This window comes from Halichoerus grypus, chromosome 4 (genome assembly GCF_964656455.1).
Source record: "Halichoerus grypus chromosome 4, mHalGry1.hap1.1, whole genome shotgun sequence".
NCBI classification, from domain to species: domain Eukaryota; kingdom Metazoa; phylum Chordata; class Mammalia; order Carnivora; family Phocidae; genus Halichoerus; species Halichoerus grypus.
This window is the reverse complement of record NC_135715.1, coordinates 60,656,678-60,683,477: the sequence shown is the minus strand read 5'-3', so window position 1 is coordinate 60,683,477 and position 26,800 is coordinate 60,656,678. Positions and strand designations below refer to the sequence as shown.

The following is a 26,800-nucleotide window of genomic DNA, read 5'->3' as shown; positions in this document are numbered from 1 at the left end:
TGTGCTTATAATGTGCCTGACACTGTACTTAGGAGTAGGGACACAACTCCCCTCCAAAAGATAAAAGCTAAAATTAAAAAATCTAAACTTTAAACTGGAGGTATCAACTGAATGAATGCATTTGCTCACATCTAAAACTGCTACCATGTGCCAAGAGCTTTACATACAATTCCTTCTGTCCTTCAATCCTCACAAACATGACCCATTTTAAAAATGACTTTAACCTCTCTGAGAGAAGTCACCCAGCTAATAAATGGGAGAGCTGGGATTTAATCCAGACAGGTTTCTCTGGTGTTCTTTACCACCCAAACCACCTTTCGCTGTCTTTGCTTTGTGCTTTTTGATTTAAAGTAAGAAGAGCCTAGTACAGGTTTATGCTAGAATGAAAGAGAAGAACAATCCCATAGAGTAACCAGGGGGAAAAAAAAGAATCATCTTGGAAGCAACTCATCATGATAAAATGCTGAGAAAGCCCTCCTCCCAGGTCCCTGAAAGGCATGTAATTATTAGTTCCCAATGAGCACCTTATGTCTGCTCTCAGACGCACAGCACCCTTTTCAATCATCCAGTGTGTATTTACCATCCACGCATTCAAGTATTCTAAACTTTATTAAATGTATTTCTCAATAAGGCTCTGGGTAATGAGTCCCACAGTAATGACCGGGTACATAAAAGTAACACTTTTTCATTTATACCAAAATTATTTTCTTCACATTCTAAATTTCTGACAGGGTGCCCTTTAGTTTTAATAACACATATTTGGTAAAAATTCTCCATGTTTGTACAATCCACATCCACTGTGATTCTCTATTATTCAATATTGAACTTTCACTTTTCAAGGATAAGTTCTTAAATAACAAAAACTAACATCTATTGAATATTTACTCTATTTCAGACTCTTCACTAAATCTCTATATGAAATACATCCCTTAATACAACCTTTTGAAATAAATTCTAAATTCTATCACCGCGCCCATTTGGCACATAAGAAAACAGGTCCAGGTAATTGAGAGCTTGTATGTTAATTATGCAGTATCAGAGCTAGATGTGGTGACCTGAACCCAAGTCTGACTCCAATGCCCATACGCTCAATCCAATGTGCTATCCTTATGGGGATGGACAATGACCAACCCAAAAATCCAGAATCTACTCATCTTTAGAAACTTGGTTAGCACTAACAGTCCTCATTGCAAGCTTCCCCAGCATTTTCATTGATCACACTTCTCACTTTCTCCCCTCCTGATTCTACCTACTTTCCCTGGGTTATTGCATCCATTCCCAAGGCTTTCATAATCCCCATTTTTTTAGTCTAGAAAACTGAGCCTTAAGGAACTTATCTAAGACCATACAGCTAAGAAATGTAGAGCAGACTCAAATCTGACACCAATCTTCACTCTTGACCCCTACGCAATGCTGCCTTCCCAGGCAGGACTCACCTTCCTCAGGAAGCCTGAGATCCTTCAATGTGCCCCACTGCCCATGCTTCGGTTCAGGCACCAGCATCATTGAGTTTAACCTTTAACTAGACCTCCCACTTCATGCCCCTGTTCCTCTGTCCACGCTGCTCCACAAAAGTTTCTGCAATGACAGAAATACTCAATAATGTGCACCGTCTGATCTGGCAGCCCCATGTGCTTTCTGAGCATTTGAAAAGCAGCTAATGCCACTAACTGGTTTTTTAAATTTTAATTAATTTAAACTTAAATTTAAATGGTCACATGGGGCTCGTGGATACCATATTGGAAAGCACAGCTCCAAAGAGTCCTCAAGTCTCTCCTGTTCCCAAACCTTGATGTTCATAAGGCTCAGCCACATTCCCTCCCTCCTTGGGTTCCAGGATGTTTCCTGTAGGCTCATAATAGACTCCCCGTTCCTTACACTTTAGGGGTATCTCTGTTTCATAACTAAAAGTCAAGACTTCGCCTGATTCCTAACCACTAAGAGAGTTTCTCCTCATGAGTTTTTGTTTGATAGAGGCAGGATTATAGTGATGTTCCTCAACATACTCAGGGAAGAAACTTTCAATGGAGAATCTGAAGTAGAAATATCTGAGAGCACAAAATGAGGGAGGCAACCCTCAAGTTCCCTAACTGGAAACTTTGTCAATGAGTATTATAAATTGGCATGCATTATTCCCCAAAGAAGTTAGTATTTATAACACAATGGGCAGACTCCAGCCCATGTTAATATTTTGCTTGGTCTGTAGAGTTTGTAAAAACAGTTTCTGCAATAACTTTAAAACTTAAAAGATGTCACATAAATATCTGGGTTTCCAGTACTTCTTGGATAATCCAGGGATCTGGAGACACTGGGCCTGCATTCCCACCTGGCAAACATCTGCTAGATCTGAGAAGCTGCTGTCCTCTCTCACTAGGCTAGCACTCCACTTTGCTGCAACCCCCGCTACACCCTCTTGTCCCGCTGACACCGGGGCCCGACCTACTTACAACTAATTATTCTCAAAGCACGCTGCTTCCCTCATTCATGTTACATGCCTTGTGCCTATGGCCGTGGGACTTTCTGACCCCTAACAGAGCATCACGAAGTATTTTCATGTCCATTATTTCATTTTATTCTTACCACAATCTTATGAAGAAGGTGGCGTTATTCTCCCTGTTTTATACATTAGGAAGCTGACCCTCAGAAAAATCAAGATTAAGTGAGAGAAGCATGATTTTAAGTTAGGCCCTATAAGTCCTTCTCTCACGCTCTTTCTACCATGTCTACCAAGGACATTGCTTGACAACAGCCCAAGAACAATTCTACAATTTAAATTTTAGGCAAATTACTTATATTACAATATAAAGAAAACATTCTTGGGGCGCTGGGTGGCTCAGTCGGTTAAGCGTCTGCCTTTGGCTCAGGTCGTGATCCTGGGGTCCTGGGATTGAGCCCCGCATCGGGCTCCCTGTAGGGAAGCCTACTTCTTCCTCTCCTCCCAGCCCATGCTCTCTCTGTCTCTCTCTCTCAAATAAAATCTTAAAAAAAAAAAAAGAAAAGATTCTCCAATATCTTGCTCAAAAATGTCAGTGAGAAAATGTGGCCAGGTTTGATGATTTGGTTGTTGTAAGTACAAATAAAAGCCATGAGTGTGCCTAGAGAAGGGCTTCCCGACCTTTTCTGGCACCCTGAGTACCTACACAAAGCTTTCCCCAGCCAGAAGCACACAGCCCATGGGTGGGCTCCAGCTGCTCCAGGCCCTCCTGGGCAGCACTGAGGGCACCACTACCTTACCACACACCTCTAATTTAAACCTTCCGCAAGGTACTTCTGCTCCAGATATTCTGAATATAAATATTAATAGAAAACACACTGCAAGTTTAGAAAACACACAGTGGTTGAACACTTACAAATTCTTCCAGCAATTCAATATCTGGCATCTAAATGAGAACAGCAAATGAATGATTTCAGGTGGTTCTAAAAGGCTGTCAAGAATTGGCCAGCTTTCTAATATTTCTATTTGCCAGATTAATCGATGAACTTCAGGGTGGTCTGTGGCCAAAGCACTCATACACATTAATCATCAAAGTCTCAGGCCTACATTCATTAACCTAAGGAACACAGGTCCCCAGATATAAGGATTTAGACCTCAGCACTCAGGCCAATCTGGGAATCCGTTCCAAGAGGCAAAGGCAGAAAGGACAGAGTTGGGGGAAGGAGAAGAGTTGACATCCGTCTTACAGGCTACGAAACTGAAATGGAACCCATTTGGAGACAAAGCGATTCCCAAGCTTAAAGTCAACACTGGTCAAAATAGTATAGGGTAGTTCCCCTAGCCAAAGGCTTCAGATGAGCAGTCTTACTAGTTATTCATCTCCCCAATATCCAATTTTGTTAAAGTGTTGCAAACAAACAAATGCCCCATCCTCCCTTGCAGTTAGGTGGTCTTGCGATAAAGTTATGACCAGATGCAAAGCTGAAAGCCAAACAGCCATCTTGAAACCATGAGGGAGGAAAGCCAAAGAGCCATCTTGAACTACAGGGAGGAAAGCCGGCTGGAGATGACAGCTCAAGAAGAGATAAGGACCACCTATCTCCAGATGTTTTGTTGTATGAGAAACAGAAGCCTATATTTGGTTGAGCCTAACTGATAAAGGCCCCATGCAGCCTAAAAGGCCTTCCTCATTCAAAGTCCCTGTTGTTCATCAATAAATTCATAGCCCTTTCTGATATAGCTCAAAGTCATACCTATAATTTTGTTTATTTTAGGTCAATAAATCTTTTTTTTTTTATTGTGAAATGATTACCACGGTAAGTTCAGTTAACATCCATCATCTTACATAGACACCAAAAAAAAAATCTTTTTTTCCTTGTGATGGGAACTCTTCAGATTTCCTCTCTTAACTACTTTCAAATATACCATACGGCAGTGTTAGTTACAGTCATCCCATTGAACATCACATCCCTAGGACTTATTTGTCTTATAACCACCTTCCTCCAATTCTCCCTCTCCCTACCCCCTGCCTCTGATAACCACAAACCTGATCCCTTTTTCTACGAATTCGATTTTTTTTCTGGATTCCACATGTAAGTGAGATCATACAGTATTTTCTTTCTCTGTCTGACTTATTTCACTTAGCACGATACCTTCAAAGTCTATCAATGTTGTCACATATGGGCATACTTCCTTCTTTTTACGGCTGAGGAATGTTCTATTACATATAAACAACTTCTGTATCTATTCATCCATTGGTGAACACTTTGGTTGTTTCCATATCTTGGCTATTGTAAATAACATTGCAATGAACATGGGGGCACAGATTATCCCCACAACATAAGTGTTTTTGTTTCCTTTGGATATGTTCCCAGGAGTGTAATGGCTGAATTATATGGTAGTTCTATTTTTAATTTTTTGAAGAACCTCCACACTGTTTTCTATAGTGGCTGCACCAGTTTGCATTCCCACCAACAGTGCGTAAGGGTTTCCTTTTCTCCATATCCTTGCCAGCATTTGTTATCTCTTGTCTTTTTGATGATGGGCATTCTCACAGGTGTGAGGTAGTATCTCAATACGGTTTTGATTTGCATTTCCCTGATGATTAGTGATGCTGAGCAACTTTTCATATACCTGTGAGCCACTCATGTATCTTCTTTGGAAAGATGTTTATTCAGGTCCTTTGCCCATTTTTTTTTTTTCAAGTTTTTATTTAAATTCAGTTAGTTAACATAGAGTGTAATACTGGTTTCAGGTGTAGAATTTAGTGATTCATCACTACATACAACACCAAGTGCTCATCACAACAAGTGCCCTCCATAACCATTACCCATTTAAACCATCCCCCTGCCCACCTCTGCTCCAGGAACCCTCGGTTTGTTCTCTATAGTTGAGTCTGTTTCCTGGTTTGCTTCTTTTTTTTTTTCCATAGGTTCATCTGTTTTGTTTCTTAAATTCCACATATGAGTGAAATCATATGGTACTTGTCTTTCTCTGACTGATTTATTTCGCTTAGCATAATACACTCTAGCTCCATCCACGTCATTGCAAATGGCAAGATTTCATTCTTTTTGATCCTTTGTCCATTTTTTAATTGGGTGATTGATTTCACATCTACAATTTTGTAAGACCAACACCTGGAGCAGGTAAAGAAGGGTATCATAAGGATGTAAAAGGATGCCTACTCTCTTTCTACTTAATTTGCATTATAATTTGTTGACCAGTTAACTGATTTGCTAGCTTTGCCTCTGAAAAACCAAATTCGGCCTTTTGTGATACCCGTGGAGGCTGGTCCTTCTCCCGCTCCATAGAGGCCTCTGAAAGATGGCGTGGCACAGTGAGGCTGGATGGAAGGGCTGTGGCGTCCAATGACCCAGGGTTACACATCCTCACCCTGCCTATTCCTGGCTGCATTTGTTCCCTCATCTTTCAAATGAGAGTAAAATACTAGCTTCATAAAATCATCTTGAGGATTAAATAAGAAAAGGCACAAAAAGGGCTTAACACAGTGACTGGCACATGGTATGTACTCAATAAATGTTAGCTATTACTAACTACTATTAATATTCTTGAGGCTTTCCAACCTTATCCCTGAAATGGAATACATACCGTGCCCATATGTGCTTAACGTCATTTTTCAAATCTGAGTTTGTTAAAAATATAATGAAATATATATATATATATAAGATCATCCATCAGGAAAAAAAAAAACTGTTCTTTAGCCATGTGTTTTGGAGTTTAGAAAATATGGTTACCATATGGGGTCTACTCACTAGTGCTAAAATTTGTCATATAATAATGGCTTTTGCTCAGGAAACATTCATACTGAAATACCTACCCATTCTCCTCCTTTTATTCACTACGAGAAAATAGCAGTCAACATGTCACATCAGCAAATGAAGTGATGAGGAGAAAATGGTGCCAAGTGCTATATGAGCAGATTTCAAAAAAAAAAAAAATACAAGGCAATGAAGATCATGAGAAAAGGAAGTCAGTGTTCCTTATTCTGCTGCTACTAGAGCAACAACCAACAATACACCAAGCTACAAGGGCACAGTGTTGTCTCATGCCCACGCTGTTCCAGAAGTGGGCACTTGCTCGATTGTGTACCTTACAACTCTTGTCTGACACTTGCCCTTCCCCTCCCCCTCCACGGGATGCCGCAGTGATTGCCATAACCTGCAACATGAACCCACTTGTGGTCATAATCCTCAAGTGAATAGGTGACCATGGCTGGACCAGTAAGTCCTTCCCCAAGGAACTCTGGAAGTAGGACTGGAAGCCTGACATCAATCTCCCTGCTTCCCTACAGTAGAACACGTACATTTTGGGAGCAGATGGCAGCCATGTTCTGCCATGTGGACTAAGTAAGAAAGAGAAAGCCAGTGTGAGCAAGAGAGAAGAATGAAGCAGACACAGAAAAACCCATGAGCAACAGGGAGGGAGGACTTCCGGATTCTCCGTATGTTCCAGTCTTTAGCTCTATTACTAGAGCCCAAATGCATCCCTGTCCTCAGATTCTGCAGGATACTTGAGCCTTCTGCCAGTAAACTCCAGAGCTGGTTTCAGCTCACTGTACTAAGAGACTGTGCCATTATCTATCACTAGAAGACAACTGGTTTCCAGATTCCCTCCCTCACTGTGAACGTTATAACACACAACACAAACCTCTATTGCTCCAATTCTGCCTACTATGTTTTAAGTTCTGAGCCAGAGGCCTTGAAAAAACACAGTGCTGAGGATCCCAGAGCAGGACATAAGTAAACAGGTAAACAATTTTAATGCATGTAAGGAGGTGTTTTAATAAACACATGAAGAGGGTGCTGAGGGAATGCAGCTATCAGGAGATCAGGAGGAGGAGGAGGCGGCGGAGGCCACATGCAAGCACTGTTAATCCCCAGAGTAGTTCTACAAGTGAAGTTTACAGCTGCGAAAGCAGAAATGCCCAAAGAGATCCCTATCAGGCCACATATCAGACAGAGCATGTGCAAATCCTATCAGTTTTCCTTTCACAAAATCATAAAACCCACAAGTGGGAAAGAGCTTAACTTCTCTCAGTAGAGCCTTCTGAGTTTCACACATGCATGTACTATCACCTAAAAACCAAGTTTAATTATTTTTTAAATGTAACTGCTAGTATCTAGCTGTTTTTACCTGCTATTTTTTGTTCAAATGTTCAGAACTTCAGTTATGGTATGGATTAATTAGTACCCATGGGAAATGAACTACCCAAATAAGCAACCTTTTTTTTTTAACCTTAAAAAAATCTTGTTTCTTTTGTACTATGATTATTTAATTCTCAAATTGTGGCAATCTCCCAGCAAAATTACACTTCAAATAACTAAATATTTCACCATTTTGATCCCAATCTCTCTGCAAATCCATCCAGGATTTGTCACCAGTTTAACCTCACTGTTCCACACAATATGGAAATGGACTACTAGGCAAGAAAAGCAACAAAGAGACCAATTACCAAGTTTTGTAAAAGTAGAAATAAGCAACGCTGGGCCCTGAAAATACTATGACAACATACTCAAAAGGACAAACTTAATATCGTGCTATGTAAAAACTGTCCAATACTTCAAGTTTTCAAGCTAGCTCAAGTTCAGTTGAAGGCTCAAGAATGGAATTTCCCAGTAATTATTCAGTGGTTAAGACATCAACAAGGACCTATGCCAAAATATAAAAATGTCAATTACAGTCAAACATACAAAAGGACCATCTTGGTTCCAATGGACCACTGGAAGCTACTCAGAGCAATCTCAAGAAATTAATCTTTTGTGGGCACCTGGGTGGCTCAATAGGGAAGCGTCTGACTCTTGATTTCGGCTCAGGTCATGATCTCAGGGTCATGAGATAGAGCCCCACAGTGGGCTCCGTGCTAGGTGTGGAGCCTCCTTGAGATTCTCTCTCCCTCTCCCTCTACCCTTACCTACCCCCTACTCGTTCTCTCTCTCTCTAAAAAAAAAAAATTAAATTAAAAAAATAAATTAACCTTTTGTTCACTTATCAACAAATCCACAACTTAAAGAGTGTGTATGGATCTTCTGGGTTCAATAATGATACTGATATATATCTCCAGATGTATGCAACCCTAAAAGATTCATTTAGTAATATTAAATTATTACAGAGTAGAGAAGTATAGCAAGGTAGCAGGACACAAGGTTAATATACAAAAGTCAACTGCTTTATTATATACCAGCAATGAACAACAGGAATTTGAAATTAAAAACACAGTACCACTGATACTAGTACTCCCAAAAATGAAATACTTAGATATAAATCTAGCAAAATACATACCAGATCTATAGGAGGAAAACTACAAAATTCTGATGAATGAAATCAAAGAATAACTAAATAAATGAGGAGATATTCCACCTTCATGGATAGGAAGACTCAATACTGTCAAGATGTCATCAGTTCTTCCCAACGTGATGTGCATTTTCAATGCGACCAATCAAAATCCAAGCAAATTATTTTATGGGTATTAACAAACTGATTCTAAAGTTCGTAAGGAGAAGCAAAGGACTCAGAATAGCCAACATAATATTGAAAGACGAGAACAAAGTTAGAGGATTAATGCTACCAGACTTCAGGACTTACTATAAAGCTACAGTAACAAAGACAATGTGGTATGGGTGAAAGGACAGACAAAAGATCAATGCAACCGAATGGAGAACCCACACACAGACCCTCCCCCCCATAAATGACACAACTGATCTTTGACAAAGGAGCAAAGGTAATACAATGGAGCAAAGACAGTCTCTTCAACAAATGGGCTCAGAAGACTGGCATCCACATGCAAAAGAATGAATCTAGAGAGACCTTACACCCTTTACAAAAATTAACTCTAAATGGATCATAGACCTAAATATAAAATGCAAAACTGTAAAACTCTGTTCTGACAGTCCCAAGCCTACTGATGGTAGCACCCTCCATTAGGAATGCCTGCACGCACATACCACTCGTAGCGAGCGCCACACACACTTCCCCTGCTACAGCCCCTATTTATGGCTGCGCCAGCTCTTGGGTTCTTAGTCCAACTGCAAAATGCATTTCAACAAGAAACCATTACAGAACTTTGAGGAACAAGATCTATTACTCACAAGTTCTGGATAGTACACAGCACTCCAGAGGGTCACAAAGCAAGGTCACAGGTAGAGAAAGAGAGAGAGAAGGGACCCAGGGCTCTGCCTTTACTAGGGTCCAAGGGTTGCGTCTAGGGTTTCATGGGTTCACTCTTTATTGGCTAACTTAAAACATGAGAGCAAGAATTAGGGCACTGAAAGGGAGAAGTGGGGTCTCTCAAGCAGTCACTTACCTAGGTTACCCAGAGCTTTTTTTTTTAATATATATATATTTTAAACTTTTTATTTTTAAATAAGTAAACTTACCAAAAAAATTGCAACAATAGTATAAATAATTCTACATACCCTTCTCTCAGATGCCCTAAATGTTTACATTTTATCACATATATACCATTGTTCTTGCCATATATATGTGCCTATCATTATTTTTTTTTTCTGAACCAATTTAGAATGAATTGGAGACATGATGCCTTTTTATTCTGAAATACTTAAGGATGTATTTCCTTTAAAAAAGGATAATCTCTTCCATAACAAAAGTTAATTTAGCAGAATTAGGAAATTAACCTTGGTACAATGCTATTATCTAATGGATAGCCCTTAACCAAGTATCTCTAATTGTCTTTTTTTTAATTTTTTATTGTTATGTTAATCAGCATACATTACATCATTAGTTTTTGATGTAGTGTTCCATGATTCATTGTTTGTGCATAACACCCAGTGCTCCAAGCAGAACGTGCCCTCTTTAATACCCATCACCAGGCGAACCCATCACCACCCCCTCCCCTCTAGAACCCTCAGTTTGTTTTTCAGAATCCATCGTCTCTCATGGTTCGTCTCCCCCTCTACCCAGAGCTTTTTGAAACAAGGACCTTCATGTGTGGGAATGGCCTAGTTCCTTATCTGGTTGTCTTACTAGAAGCTGTGTCATAAAACTGGCAACATGTTTATTCAAGATGCATGCCTTCTGAAATGAATGCCTCCACAAACAAAATGTCAGGAACTTACACTACAAACTCCTAGAAGATGAAATAAAAGAAATTCTTGATGACCTTGGACATGGTGATCATCTTTTTAGGTACAACACCAAACACACAATCTATGATAGAAATAATTGATAAGGGCGCCTGGGTGGATCAGTTCCTGGGATCGAGCCCCACATTGGGCTCCCTGCTCAGTGGGGAGTATGCTTCTCCCTCTGCCCTATCCCCTGCTCATGCTTGCACTCGCTCTCTCTCTCTGAAGTAAATAAAATCTTAAAAAAAGAGAGAGAGAAAGAATTGATAAGCTGTACTTCTTTAAACCTAAAATTTCTGTTCAGTGAACGACAATATCAAGAAAATTAGAAGACAAGCCACAGACTGGGAGAAAATATTTACAAAAGACATATCAAAAAAGGACTATACCCAAAATATACAAAGAACTTTTAAAACTCAACAAGAAGAAAACAAACCATTCAAGTTAAAAAAACAAAACAAAACATGGGGCAAAGACCTTGACACTTCACCAAAGAAGATCTACAGATGGCAAATAAGCATATGAAAAGATACTCCACCTCATGTTATCAGGGAAATGCAAATGAAAATAACAATGAGATATCACTACAAGTCTATCAGAATGGCCAAAATCCAGAACACTAACACCATCAAATGCTGGTAAGGATTTGTGGAGCAATAGGTACTCTAATTCACTGCCAGGGGGAATGCAAAATGGTACAGCCACTTTGGAAGACAGTTTGGCAGTTTCTCATAAAACTAAACATGCTTGTGCCATACGATTCGCCAATTGTACAAATACCAATTGTACTCCCTGGTATTTACCCAAGGGAGATGAAAACATGTCCACACAAAAACCTGCACAGGGATGTTTACAGCAGTTGTACTGATAACTGCCAAAGCTTGGAAGCAACCAAGATGTCCTTTAGTAGGTGAATGGATAAACTGTGCTACATCTAGACAATGGACTATTATTCAGTGCTAAAAAGGAATGAACCATCAAGACATGAAAAGACATGGAGGAAACTTAAATGCATATTACTAAATGAAAGAAGTCAATCTGGAAAAAGCAAAACTACGGACAATAAAAAGAGTAAGTGCTTGGGGGCAAGGGGGAGATAGGATGAACAGGCAGAGCACAGAGGATATTTAGGGCACTGAAAATACTCTGTTTGGTATTACAATGATGTCATTATACATTTGTCCATAGAATATACACCACCAAGAGTGAATCCTAGGGAAACTATGGACTTTGGTGAAAATGCACCATCTGGTAAGTGATGTTGATAATGGGGGAGGCTATACATGTGTGACGGCAGGGCATTCTTGAAAAGAAAACAAACAAAAAAAGTAAAACCAGAGGGGTGGGGTAAAGATCATACCAGAGAGAAAGGTCAACCCACATATATGTACCTACAGACAACCCACACACCTCTCTGGAGCCTCAAGACTCCTTGCCTGGACCTCTTCCTCTCCCTGCACTACCGTGAACCTTTTCAGACGGAGTGAACTTTTTTCTCAGCTTTTTTCCTACTCTGTTCAGATAAAGCGCAAAGATCTACGTTGTGTACATCTGATAGACTCTCCACAGTGCAACCAAATTCCAAACCAATTTAATCCATTCAAATGGCATGCTAATTCAGCTAACTACTGTTTAAGCATAACTAGCCTCTCTAATTCAATCTTACCTTCTGGAGAAAAATTACGCATTCTTCAAAACTGTTTAACAATCTAAGCTTTGAGATATAAAGAGAACTTATTAAGCCATTCAAATCAGAATATAATAAATTAGAGATTTCCCAACACCCCTTCTCCCGCAAACAAAATCAACCTCTAACATATCAGACAGCTAGTATTTTCCAAGAGCCAGAATTGCCAATGAGCACTAAAACAGATTATTATAATTCTAACAGCATGGGAAGCCTCTCTTCTATTGAAGATAACTGAGGGGCTCCTGGGTGGCTCGGATGGTTGGGCGTCTGCCTTCGGCTCAGGTCGTGATCCTGGGGTCCTGGGATAACTGACTCCAGAAAAATATTAATCCAGATCTACAAAATAACAGGCAATACTATAATTTTACAGGTTTTTTTAACACTAGAATTTAAATGTATTTAAAATATTACATCTATCTACTTTTAAATTGAAAATAAAGAAAACACAAACTCTCTAGATTCAAAAAAGTATACATCTGGGGCGCCTAGGTGGCTCCAACAGTTAAGCAACCCACTCTTGGTTTCACAGCTCAGATCTTGATCTCTGGGTCTGAGAGCAAGCCCTGTGTCAGGCTCCCGGTTGGGATTCTCTCTCCCTCTCCCTCTGTCCCTTCCCCTGCTCACACACACGCACTCTCTCTCTCTCTCTCTCTCAAATAAATAAAATCTTAAGATTAAAAAAAAAGTATACATTCGTGTTTTGTATTTAGAGTCACAGTCCTTAACATCTGTATAGGACCTGACGTATATGAAGCATTTTCACATACATTATGCAAAACTATGAAAAAATCAATTCAGGGGCACCTCAGTGGCTCAGGTGGTTAAGCGTCTGCCTTCAGCAAAGGTCACAATCCCAGGGTCATGGGATTAGTCCTACATCGGGCTCCTTGCTCAGCGGGAAGCCTGCTTCTCTCTCTGCCTGCCACACCCCCTGATTGTGCGCTCTCTCTCTCCGACAAATAAATAAATAAAATCTTAAAAAAAAAAAAAATCAGTTCAGAAGAGGATCAAAGAGGGTTCCAGAACTAGTGTCTGATGCTTGAGTCCTCTTTCCAGAAGCAATGGCATGTAAGGAAAGAGTGGGGAGAAAACTAAAGGGAAAGAAGGACTGATTCAAAGACAATAAGGGACAAGGAAGAGTTAGAGGGACAAGACAGTTATTAAAGAATTAGAAAAGCAGGGGCATCTGGGTGGCTCAGTCAGTTAAGTGTCTGCCTTCGGTTCAGGTCATGATCCCAGGGTCCTGGGATCGAGTCCCACATCTGGCTCCCTGCTCAGCGGGGAGCCTGCTTCTCCCTCTTCCTCCCTCCCCCGCCCCTGCCCCGCTTGTGCCCCTGTTCTCTCTCTCTTAAATAAAATCTTTAAAAAAATAAAAAGCATTAGAAAAACAGCCTGCAGGAAGGGAGGCAAACCGCAACATTCCTGTAGGAATGGCTAGATGCAGCACTTTGGAGCATAGCATCACTGAACACTCAAAATAATCCCACAGGGTAGGTATATTTTAATTCCCATTTTACAGCTGCACAGGTCATCACACAACTGGCAGATGCAGCACCAGGTGTCAAATCCAACTTTCCCTGACTTGAGCCCCAGGTCCCAACACTGTTACAAAGCCTCCAGAGAGGGGATAAGGGGATAAATGCGCCGCCTAATTTACCAATACCTGCCTTTATTTTATATATTTACTGTGTATAACATGAGGCTGGCTTATAAAAGCTGTCTCAAGGTTTAACATATGTGCTTCCTCCTTCCACCCCCACCTAATTTTTTAGAAATATGGGCTCTCTGGATATCTTTCCATTTCTTCCACTTCTTCCAAATACCCAAAAAGCTCAAACTACTGGCTCCACACAAGGGAAAGTGCTGCCTTTCAGATTTAGAGGAAGACAGGAAAGCTGCATCTCATCTGCAGTTTCCCCACCAGCAGGCAGCAGGGATGTCCCTCTCATGGCCTTGCCCAAACGACCTTAGCCAGTGGGCCGAGCAAGGGGCCCACAGGAAGGGGCTTGAGGCCTGGCACAGCCACATCTTCCCCATCTGTCAAGAGAGGCCAGCAATCTGGACTTTTATGTGAAATCCAGATTTTTAAGACTCGGCTACTAATTCAAACTTCCAGAAACATTGCATAGGGTCAACATCTGCCTAAAGGTGAACTCTACCCACCAGCTGCAGGCTTATAATGCCCAGGCTTCCAGCTGAGAGTAGCTCAGACATACAACTCTACCTCAAAATATTCCCCATGGAATACATGGAAGATACAGCCCCTGACCTCCAAGAGACCAGTGGGGACAATGGACACACCGTTGCAGGACGATGACAAATGGAAAGGGGAAGAAGCCTGTGAAGGAGAACACAGCAGCCAGCAGCCACATCTATCTCCTGACCACTGGCTTTCGGGGGGCAAGTCTGGGAAGTGGCAGTAAAAAAAATCAGTGACATTACCCTTCTATATCTAGAGAAGAGAAACAAGGGCTCAGAACTCTATGAACACACACAAACAAAAATTCAATAGCCCTGCCTTTGTGTATCCAAGGTGACTCTTAAAATAGTCAAGCCTTAATGGAACCATAGCAACAGGAAAAGCTTACCTACTTAGAGGCATGAGTGGTATCATAAAAAATACAACTCCCCTTTACTCAGCAAACACCATCTACACTCCCAGTACAAAGCCAAGTGCTGCAGGAATGTCAGCTCATCTAAACCTCCCAACAACTCCAGGAGGACTCGTTATGCCCAATTTACAGATGTGGAAACTGAAACTCTGAAATCCTAAAGTTTGGGAAAGAGCCAGTCGTCTGGAGCCAAATGACGCCAGTCCTATTAACTCACCAACCTGGCCAGAGAGACTCAGGCTATTATCAGAGACAAATAATGGGATGCTGTCAAGAACAACTCATTAGTTACAATAACTGAAAGTGTAGAACCAGTATTAAAAGAAGCCCACAGTAGGCCCTGTTGATTACGAGAATTTAATTTTGTGATAAAGGCAGTTTCACAAATATATACAAAAGAAAGCATAAGGACCATTCAATAAATGACGTTGAAATAATCAATAGCAAATTTCAGAAAAACCTGTTACACTCCTCAATTTACACCATCCAACGAAACACATTCCCAACAAATCAAGAGGTTACTTTTTCACCAAATTATGTAACCAGGATAAACAAAACATGCATATGCAATGACTCCCTGGGGAAAGAAAATTACTTCCCCAAATTAGGAATGATAGAAGAAACTTCACTAGCAAGAAAGGACAGATGGTTCAATTCAAAAGTAAATGTTTTCTGTGTGAAAAATAAACAGAGGATAAGACATATATCTGGATATACAATAGACAAAAGGTTAATATCCTTACTATATCTATGGAATACACACACAAGAAATTGTACAGAAGAACCAGGAGCCGTCAGTGGAGAAACAGACAAAGGACAGGAACAGACAATTCACAAAAGGAAAAATAATAAGTAAACAAGTCAATAAAAAATATTCAGGGGCGCCTAGGTGGCTCAGTCAATTGGGCGTCTGACTCTTGGTTTCGGCTTGGAACATGATCTCAGAGTCGTGAGATCAAGCCCCATGTCACGCTCCACGTTCAGCACGGAGTCCACTTGAGATTTTCTCTCTCCCTCTCTCTCTGCCCATCTCCCACACTCTCTCTCTCTCTAAAACAAATAAATAGATAAAATCTTAAAAATATATATTCACAAGCCAACCAAAACATACAAATTAAACATCAATGAAGCAAGGGCCAAGAGACCAGTGGGGACAATGGACACACCGTTTCAGGACAACATGGCAAACGGAAAGAGGAAGAAGCCTGCAAAGGAGAAGACCGTGGCCAGTAGTCACACACATCTCCTGACCACCAGCTTTCACGGAGCAAGTCTGGGATGTGGCACACTGACAGAGTAAAGTGCCAGAGTGATGCCACCCTGGCAGAAGAAACTACCATGTAAATTATAAAGAAGATTTTTAAAATAATACCCATGGCTGGTCAGATGTGGTAAAACTAATATTCTAATATTATAAACTAATATTATAAAATGGCACAAGCATTTTGGAAAGCAATCTGGCAAACTTCTTCTACTTTTTCCTAAAGAAATAATCCAAAAATCTGGGGGGAAAAATACCTATATGCCTAACAGTTTTCATCCTAACATTTAGATTATCAGTACCTTGAGAGCAGGATGTCTTGCTCAGAAAGGGCCAAGTACATACAGTGCAAGCATTACATAAATATGAGTGCAAACTAAAGTAAAAGAAAAATATACAGCCACTAAAAATGATGGCTAAAGACAAGATAGCTGTGGCATACTTTTAAGTGAGGGCAAGAATAATAAAAGTAGTGATTACAGTCCTATTTTTGAAAGCTGCATTAGCAAAACTTCTAGAAGGAAATATATATAAAACACTAACAGTCATTGTGTTATGAGGTTTAGGAGTGATTATTTCTTATTATGGTTATATTATCTTTATTTAAAACGTAAACATACTCCAGAGGGATTGTTATGGTGACTTAAACTACAAATGGATCCTCAGAAATTGAGGAAAAGATAAAAAATGTATTAACAGGGGCTCCTGGCTGGCTCAGTCGGTAGAGGCTCAGTCTGATCTCGGGGCGATGAGTCTGAGCCCCATGTTGGGTTTAGAGATTGCTTAAAAAAATAAAATTAAAGGGGCGCGCCTGGGTGGCTCAGTTGGTTAAGCGACTGCCTTCGGCTCAGGTCATGATCCTGGAGTCCCAGGGTCGAGTCCCGCATCGGGCTCCCTGCTCAGCAGGGAGCCTGCTTCTCCCTCTGACCCTCCCCCCTCTCATGTGCTCTCTCTCTCTCTCTCATTCTGTCTCAAATAAATAAATAAAATCTTTAAAAAAAAAAAAAAGGTAAAAAAAAATAATAATAAAATTTTAAAAAAAAACATAAAACAAATGGAAAAAGCATAGAATCCCCAAATAGCTCCACACTATAGGTAAAAAGCGAAAAAGACCAGCTAAAAAGAAAAGCTTTTTCTCACAGAGAGGTGAGCAGCTGACATTCATAATTTGGATGAGAAGCACCATTTCTGAGTCCTAAAAGTCAGTAATAAATGAACACATCACAGGAAGCCAAAATGCAGCCCCTCAAACAGCTGCTCAGTCTGCTGTGCTCCTGGTCTTCTCTGAGCTCTCTCTGGCTCCGGGCTGGAAGGGTTCCAAAACTTTCTCTCACAGAGAGAAAGAGGGTACAAACCTTGGACAGTTTCTCTAAACCCTACAAACCCTGGACAGTTTCTCTGAAGCTCTGTATTCCACACTGCCGTTCTCAACCCGCTCTGGTTCACAAAATCACGTGCATGAGTGAAACCATACAGACAACAACAGAATTTCTGTTGTTGCAAGCATGTCACATTTAAAGGGTACCATTCTACAAAACTTTGGTTTCACTTATATACCTGTGTATGTGTGAGAGTCTAACAGTCTTGGGTAGCAATGCTAAATATATTTCTCACTATGATAGGTGGTCTAAGAAGTGTCAAAAGCATTACTCTAGACCACTCAGTCCCTGACACAGAGACCAGCAAACCACCCAGAGCTAAACTGTTCAGTTATTTGAAACTAAAGGATTCATCCAGAAGTAGGAATGTAGTGAATCCAGTTCAACTGAGTATTACGCACCGATACAAAACAAACGCCTCTTTAATATTTCATCCCGGCAGAAACAGCGCTGCCCTCCAAAGGCTCCAGAAAGCATTGTGCATTTGGAGCCGCCTCACAGAGACATGCCACTTTTCCCCCTCTGCACACCTCCCTCGGCTCAAGGTTTGAGGGTGATGCGCTTGCAGACGGTTTACACCTGTCTAGTCACCATGTGGGCACGCCACACTGCCAGAGTCTCAGCTAGGAAAGCCTACACGCTCCTCGGCCGGATGGGAGAAACTGAGGCTTGGAGTGATGAAATGCCCAAGGAAGTGCCCAAGGTCAATGCTGGGGACAGCTGAGATCAGACTCCCGGGCCCAGTTCTCCTCCAAGAATCTTTAAATTAAAGGCACATGAGAGCACAAAGCAGTGTACCCTGCCAAGAAACCGGCAGATGACTTTGTTTTCTTTTCTGGTCTCATTTGCTAGTTTCTTACACCTTTGAATTAATTTTTTTTAATTCTTTTTTTCTTAAGTAGGCTCCACGCCTAAAGTGGAGCTTGAACTCACGACCCTGAGATCAAGACCGTAGCTGAGATCAAGAGTCAAACGCTTAACCAACTGAGCCACCCAGGTGCCCCTGAATTAATTTTTACTGATGCCTAAATGCAACATTTGGATGAGGAGGCCCCCTGCCCTTTAAAAAAAGAAAGAAAAAAAAAAAAAAGTAATGAGACTGCTTGAAGTTGCACAAGCAAAGTTGTTCTTTCTGTGTTAGGTAATTTTTTAGGTTAACTATAGCATCTCCTTGGAAGATCTATTGAAATAAAAATAAACAAGTGTTATCTCCTTTTGAATTCCTTCTGTTCTGATACTGTAGGTAAGAAGAAAAGCCTGGCTTGATGGCCATTTTCCTTTCAGGTAAGCATATATTGTATATAATCTAGACTACTGCTACAGATACCAACAGCTCACTACCTGAAATAATCTTAAGTCACAATTTACTTATTGATTTCTAAATGCCAGTGTTTTAATTTCCCCAAAACTGTGAACTTTTTAATGACATCAAAATGATTCTCAATGACAAATAGAAAATGTTTCCCTCTCAAAGCCAAATTCAACACGAAAACAGAGACAGGGAAAGATGCTATACAAGGAAAAGTAGCATTTTCTTTTTTAAGTTTTGATTTGGTTTGCTTGGAAAAGATCAGCCCTCTAAAGCCTCCTCGTCCACCTACTAACATCCTATGATTTTTATCTATTTTTCTTTTCAAAGTAAGTTTAGTTAACACGTGAGGTATAAGATTGTTGGTCAGAATTTCACAATTCAAGAATCACTCATTTTCGGAGGGTCAGAATTTTCCATTGTCCTGCAATATCCAGATGAAATGTACCCTGATTAAGATCTTTGAGGTCCTGGACAGAATCTGGTTTAAGTGCATACATTAAGTAGGAAATTCAGAACCATCAGGAGCTCTGGGGTCACTGGGAGCTAAGCCTCCTCCAGTAAGCCTCCTTAAACAAGCTTTCCCATAGTGATCTTTTCTTAAAAAGTCAATCTGTATTCTGACCTTTAGAGACACAGAAGCAGCCTGTTTCCAGACAGATTTGCTGGCATAAAGACTGCCTCATGCTCTGAATTCAGCATCAAGGTCTAATTTTTAACAATCACATGGGGTAAATTCCCATTTTGGGACCTTGAAACCAGCAATTATTACCACCAAGTGATGAGTCTCAAGTGCATAGTTGAAAGTTTATTAATTTTATGCCATTAAATAGAGACATGACACACTCAAAAATTTGTTTAGATGGGTTCTAATTTTGTCCACTTTAACGACCTCATATCATCACTCTTAAGAACTCCTCAACTTTCAGAACGATGCTTGCACTGTGGGAAACCCCTGATTTGCATTTTCAAAAATATTTTTTTGATGCAAGTGTTATAAAATACACGGTACATAAAACTACCAGGAACTCAGCTGAACTGAGCCAAGGTCTAAATATTAGTGAAACAATGGTTCTCAGAGAACTGAGATAGTGCAATTCACAATGATAAGAACCAATGGTAAATCCAACCAAGAGCATGAGGATTTATAAAATGAAGTGAAATTTTAACATATCTTTTCAAGAAATAGTCAAGTAGTCATGACCACTTAGAATCGAGTAGTTCAGAATTTAAAAAAACAAAAACAAAAACAAACAAAAAAACCCAAAAAACAAAAAACACCTTAGAAATTAAAAAAAAAAAAAATCCAACCCTTCTCTCGTCCCAGTCCCTTCCCAACCCCATCCCCTGCTGTATTTTTACCCTGGGTGAAAGCAAGCTACTTAAGTTTCTCTCAGACTCATCTCAAATATCTTTGCTCTATCATTGCTCCAGGAAACTCACCACCTCCTCAGGCCCAATTCATTCCAAACTGGTGATTGATCAGCCATTGCATAGTTCATTCAATGAATATATACTGCCTTGTGTCGGGCACTAGGGACCAGATCTCCTCATTTGGAGATAAAAATCTGACTCTTTTACCATTGTGGGGGGCAGGGGGAGTGGGGTTCTGTCTGCCCTTAGGGATTACAGGGAACCCTAACTATGCTGCATAAATTGGTCCTGAATTAAATTAGAATATAAGGTGGTAGGTCCCCCACACTCCCTTCTCCATTACACTCATCCCCAACAGTTCCTCCCCCACCCCCACCCCCATCAGAGCCTCCTCCCCAACACCCCACCACCACAGCCTTGGATCTTTTTATCCAGAAAAGAATTTCAAATTCTTGTGCCTAGAGGTTTTAGAAAGTTTCACTCAAAGTCACTCCTCTGGAGACACTAATTTTCCAGATTCTTCAAATCACTCAGAGCTGAGTTCTGAATTCATGTTGACTGGCTCCTGAATCTATACTCTTAACCAGTCCATTCTAGTGCTTCTCGATGAATGAGAGTTTTCTTTTCCCTCTCTACCTACAATGCTCTTTACCCTCACTTTTTCACATAACTCCTAGTCATCCTGCAAGACCCATCTGTAGGAGCACTCCTTTTCTCTAACCACCGCGAGCAGAGATTCTTCGGTAACCCCAGAGGACGTGGTTTGTACCTGTCTTCAGCACATCTCCTTATACTGAGATAAAAACGGACCCCCCTTTACCCACTGCGAAGGTACAGACTCCTGGTGAAGGAACAATTTCCTTTATTTGCCCCCTAGTAACTACCCAGAGTTACTAAAACTCTCTGTTTGAACGCCAAGATTGTTGACTTGTGTTAAAATATGCATATAAAGAATATATAAACGTGATGGGGTTGGGTCCCACCTGGAGAGAGGTCTCTCCTGGCCTTCATCACTGAAGAAGAGGCGATCACAAGACAAGGGAGCCCCTGGGAAGCTGCAGACTAGATATCAGTGTTAATCAAAATCGAGCTAAGATGTCTCGTATGAAGCTCCTAAGCAAGGAACATTAAGATAGCATCCACTCAGAAAAGACAGTCCAGAAGGCAGCTAGGACATGAGGAACCCAAAGTACCAAAGGTGGGTAGCTGCCTCTAGGGGTAGAGACAGAATCTAGCTATATGCAAAGCAAAGACAATCTCAGAAATGGCCAGGGAGTTCCCAGAACAAGTTCTGTATTATGATAGCACCAGAAATCTGAACTTTGAAAACAGATTGTTTTTATATTTCTTATGTTCCCTTATATTTCCTTCCTTGGTATCCAGCAAAGTTCCAGGCTGTCCTAACTGTGCTAAGATAAACTGAGGGTGAGGGTTTTTATTGACTCTTTGGCCTGATGATTAGAATATTATCAACCCTCTACTGACAGCAGCAGTAGGATGAAAATGGTAATCCAAGTGAAAGAATCCCCCAAAAGAAGATAAAATGTAGGAGACAATAAGGGCTATGGAATCCGACTACTCTTCCCCATCCAAAAATTCTCTTTTCAATACTAAATCTTGGAGGTTGTGGTTTTGTTTTATTATCTTCTAAAACTCCCCCCACCCCCCCACTAAATTGTATCTTGAAAGGATCTTGCCATTTCACCAATGTAGTATGTGCAAGTGCTCAGAACACAACAGAAACGTAAATGTTTGTTGATGGAATGAATGAAGCAATGCATGGACTTTCAAAGTTTTAAAGCACCCTGAAGACCACCCAGTCCACTCCTCCCAAAAGTGCACATTTGTCCACACAGGGCTTTAATAGGTTGTCATAAAAGTCAATCAACAAATATCAACTAAATGCCTATAATAGTTAAGATGCTTTCAGAAACAACAACAAAAATATATCAGTCACTGATACACAACAAATGTCAGGCACTTTGCTAGGCCCTAAAGATACTACAATAATAAGACACACGCGGGAAATCACACACGTGATTCCCGACGCCTTGCGGTGGAGAAGATGACTGGACCGTAAGTATCTATAATACTGTTTAAAATAGAAAATGTTAAGTGTTTTCTAAGGTTAGATAAAGGCTATCTGGATTCAGAGGTCAAAAAGGGAAACCAGGTTTCCAAAGAACTTCCAGGACACTGCCAGACAGGATAGGACGTTATTTGTGATTTAACCTTAGAGTTCAGGAATGAAAACTATTAGTTTCTAGTTGAAACAGTTAATGGAAATGGCTTTGTATGTATTGACGAAAATCAATATTCTATCTTCATATCTTTAGCATTATGTCAAATGGCATTGACAGTGGATTCTGAAAGAATACATATCAATTCTCTTTTAATGAAAACCATAATCAAAACTGAGCTCTAAATAACAAAGTTATTATCACTTGTGAGCATGGAAACACAGATTTGTCAATTTGAGTATTAGTAAAATATATGTAAAGAATAATTCTGGACTTATGGGTGGGCCTTATTTATTTAACAGTAACTCTATAATAAAATAATTCCTAGTTTAATAGAATAATTCTAGTTTACATTGTAGACTAGAAAAGTGAAAATTAAGCTACTATATAGCTAAACATCACATTTTTGTCCTGTAATCAAATGAGATTTATCCTTCAGTTTCTTTCATATATGCTACTTCAGCTTCTCCAAAAACCTTGAAATGCATCCTACTTAAGCTGCTTCCTTCAAGATAAACACACTAAAAGGGGAATCAGGAGACTCAGGAGCTAAGCCTGGCTTCACCACCTGCTACCTGAATTGGGGCAGGTAAATTCTCTGGCCTAAATTTTCTCATCCATAAAATGAAGCAGTTAGAGCAAATAACCTCTAAAATCTCTCTGAACTCTTAAGACAACAACAACAACAAAAAACCCCTGAAAACTAACCTCTACTCCCAAACCATCAACCAAAGCAAAAAGTTTCAAAACTAGTATTAAAGGAGCTTAAGTTTAACCACCTTTCTCCTTCATTTACTTGACTCAACAAACTTATTTATGAATTTCCTACAGCAGTTAGGTTGAGCAGTTTCATCTACAGCAGTTATAGACTGGGAAAGTGACATCAATATATCCCTTTAGAAACAAATCCGTAACAAATTTCTAGGTCCAGAAGCAATCTCCTTAATGGAATTTTGCCTCTATCAAAAAACTAAACATTTATAAACTTCTTTGTGAATTTCAAAAGGTTTTTAAACCATGTACTCCATTTCAGCAATGTATTTCTTCTGTTCACTGCAGACTGCTTGCCACTGGCCTATGTTTACAATTTTCCCCATTGGATCTAGGAAATGAATAGAGCACCTTTTGGCCATTTGTAGGGAGTATGATGTAGACAAACACGTATGATTAATACACTCATCTTAGTTATACTGAAGAATCCATCATATGAATAGACCTATCGGGCAAATTTTTTTGAGGCCACACTGCATACAAAGTGCTGAAATGACTATAAAGACAGTAATGAACCCGTTGCTGCTTTGCCCCTGCCCGCAACTGTACTGGTCACAGAGAAAAAAATTCTCTACCTCAGCATAATTTGAATTTACATTAAGAAAACCTAACTACTGTTTTAAGGTAAAAGCCCCTTGTCATATACCTCTATAGTGTTACATTTTTTAGAACGCTAGTTGGTATTATCGAAACAATTCTAGATAAATACCATAATTACTATATTCAAGCATCATTCCTATGGAAATCAGCTTCATCGGCTTAATTTCTAAATATTAAATGAATTAAGTTAAAGCGCAAACGCTATTGTCTGAAAAATAAGGGAAATTATTAAAGGCAGAACAACTGGCTCCACTTCTGCAAATTAAGCAAAATTAAGCAAAAAGAAAGGAAGCAAGCAAAGGGAAGGAACTCGAGAGCTATTTGCAGCAGTGGTCCCTTGCAAGTTCTAGGCGCTTCCCCTTGAGCTCGAAGAAATAAGAAAATGAGAGCAAAGAAGAGAAGGGCACCTCTCCTTTTGGGCAGAAGCCCAAAGTTATACTCTCTTCACAACTTGCAATATTCATTGAGTTCAGTGTAAGATGTACAGCAGATCTGGATTCGGTGGGACTGTCTGGGAGAAGGGAGTGGCATTTACTTTCCGTCTGGAGCCCTAAGAACTGTACCAGAGTACTCCAAAACCCTTAGTTATCTAGCAAAGGCTCTCGGAGCATCCTCCCCACGCACACACCTGCAGGGCTGGGCGGCCCCACTCTCCTCCCCTCCCGTCCTTAGGGCTGGACCAAGGTCCAGGAGCCGGCGCACAGTTAGTCCAAGGACCACCCTGGCCCGGCCTGCGCCACCCGCCCCGGGCAAGGCCAGAGCGCACGCCGCTGTCTGGTCTCCGCTTCCCAGAGCCACGCAGTGGCGGCGGAGCTCAGCTGGACACCAGCACCACCAGGATGCGCATTATAATAAAAACTTGGGGGAGTATGTCTACACTTGCGCCGACGTGGAGGCACAGCCCGGGACGCGGGCTCCGGGACCGCCGGCCCGTCCCGCCCCTCCTCGCGGCCGAGGGGCGGCGGTCCGTACCTGTCCTCCGAGACGCTGATGACGCCCTCCTCCTTGGGCACGATCACGGCCATATTCACCACCTCCTGGGACCCCTCGACCCGCTGCAGCAGGATGGGCTTGCGGGTCAGCGGCTTGGGCTGGATCTCCGCCGCCATCGGGAGGAGGGGGCGCGCCGGGGGTGCCGCCGACAACCGCGCCGCGGGGCCGGGCTAAGGAGACCGCTCGGGTACGGGCACAAGCTGAGACAGGGACTCTGGGTGACCGGAGCGGGACGCCGGAGACCCGCGATCATAGCCTGGCCGCCGGTCCGGGAACGACTCCGCGCTCCCGGCTTGGGGCACCGAAACCGCCACGACCCGGGCTGCAAGCCGGCGCCACCACCGGAGGAGGGGGCGGAGAGCTGGGGGGCGGAGCCGGGAGGGGGCGGTGCCTGCCGCAGGGGGTGGCCGCTGGTGGGCGCGAGGGCGGCTGCACTTCCGGAAGAGTGGCGGAGGAGGAGAGGAAACCTGAAGGAGGAGGCGGGGCGCTGGCGGCCCAATGCGCGTGCGTCAGCTCACTGGCCCGTTTCCGCCCCGCCCCTCCGTGATTCCCGACGCCTTGCAGCGCCGCCCCTGGAACGCATGCGCCTTCCATTAGCCGCGGTCTCCTAGATTCGCCACCTTCCACATCCAATGTTTGGTCCCCTCCCTTTTTAATCTCCCATGAACGCGCGTGTAAACACCCCTGGGAACGCGCTTGCCAGAGGTCCCGCCCCCTCCAAAATCCCTAAGAAGGGGGCGGGGGTGGGGCGGGGAAAAGCGCGCCTGGGCGAGGCCGGAAAGAGAAGAATCCTGCAGGAAGGAAAGAAGCCGAACTAGTTGGGACGTGACTGGGCATGCGCACGGGTTACCTGTCCTGAGCTGCCTTAACAATGAGCCTGCCACGGCGGGAGGCAATATACTGCTCCCAGCATGCACCATGCCCGGGCTGCCGAGTGGCGCCCCAAGGGCTCCTGGGAGTTGCAGTTTTTCAGAGCCTCCTCTCCCTTATCCTGGAATGACCTATCGCCCACTTCGGAGCCCGGCAGCGTCCCGGGCAATTGGCTGAGTCGCGGCCCAGACTCAGCTCTAAGGAGGGAGTTGAGGGGCAGCCCAGGGCTGAACAGGCAGGCGGTCACTACACCCTTGGTTCAGACTGCTGCCTATAATAGTGGAGCCCTAGAGATGGGGAAAGAAGAGAATCTCTCCTACAAGTATCTTCGAGGGAGTTTCGAAATCATCTGTAGTGTAATCTTTCTGGTTTTCTTAAAGGACTAAATTACCAAACCAAGGTTACTTTAGCTCCCAGTTAGGGCTATGCGCCACCTCCACCCCCCCATCCCCACCACCCGACTTGAACCCAGGCTCCCCTTGCTCCTGGTCCTGTCTTCTTTCCATTCCCCAGTAATCCAGCCTTTCTAGCTCGCTCCAAAGACAATGGAAAGAGTTATTGTGATTATTGAATGAAAGTTAGGTGCCTGGCACAGGGCCTGGCATGTGGGGTTGTTCATTATGTGATGACCCTACTAAGCCCTCCCAGAGCTAACAAACTAGCTGAGGAGTGGCCATGAGGTGTGATTGGGCTGGCAAGGGCTCTGGAGGTCAGAAAAATAATAGGCCAGAGCTGGGCGAAGAAATGACAGGCCTCATAGAAATGCATTTCTAGGGCAGGTTTTTGGCAGCCAAGGCAGTATGCTGCAAAGGACCAGTCTCAAAGCACACAGTGCAACTCTTTACCCATCCTTGCAGAAATTCTGTAAGGCACTTGAAAGTGAAACAGGTATTTTCCAGTTCTGGGACCTGGAACAAGGCATTCCACTTCTCTGAGCGTCAGGTTCCCCATCTATTAAGTGGAAAATAATAATACTTACCTTGGGTGTTGTGTGAGACCTACAAAAAACATATTTTAAGTGCCTTCATGAACAATAGGTCCTTTAGGGTTCCAGGGATTAGGACACGGACATATTTGGGGGGTCATTATTCAGCCTACCACAATGGTGTCAAATACTATTCCTATGCTCCTGACTCTCCTTATCTCTACCCCTGACCTCACCACT

General features: G+C 42.0%; 1 protein-coding gene across 1 annotated transcript in view; it reads right to left on the bottom strand.

Annotated features, from left to right (window-relative positions):
- Positions 1 to 25,137, bottom strand: part of WDFY2 (WD repeat and FYVE domain containing 2) — a 175,705-nt gene extending 150,568 nt beyond the window's left edge. The window contains exon 1 of the mRNA XM_036101319.2: positions 24,745 to 25,137. Coding sequence (XP_035957212.1) covers positions 24,745 to 24,881 — 137 coding nt within the window. The 5' untranslated portion in view covers positions 24,882 to 25,137. The remainder of the gene's footprint in view (positions 1 to 24,744) is intronic.
- Positions 25,138 to 26,800: the final 1,663 nt, after the last annotated feature.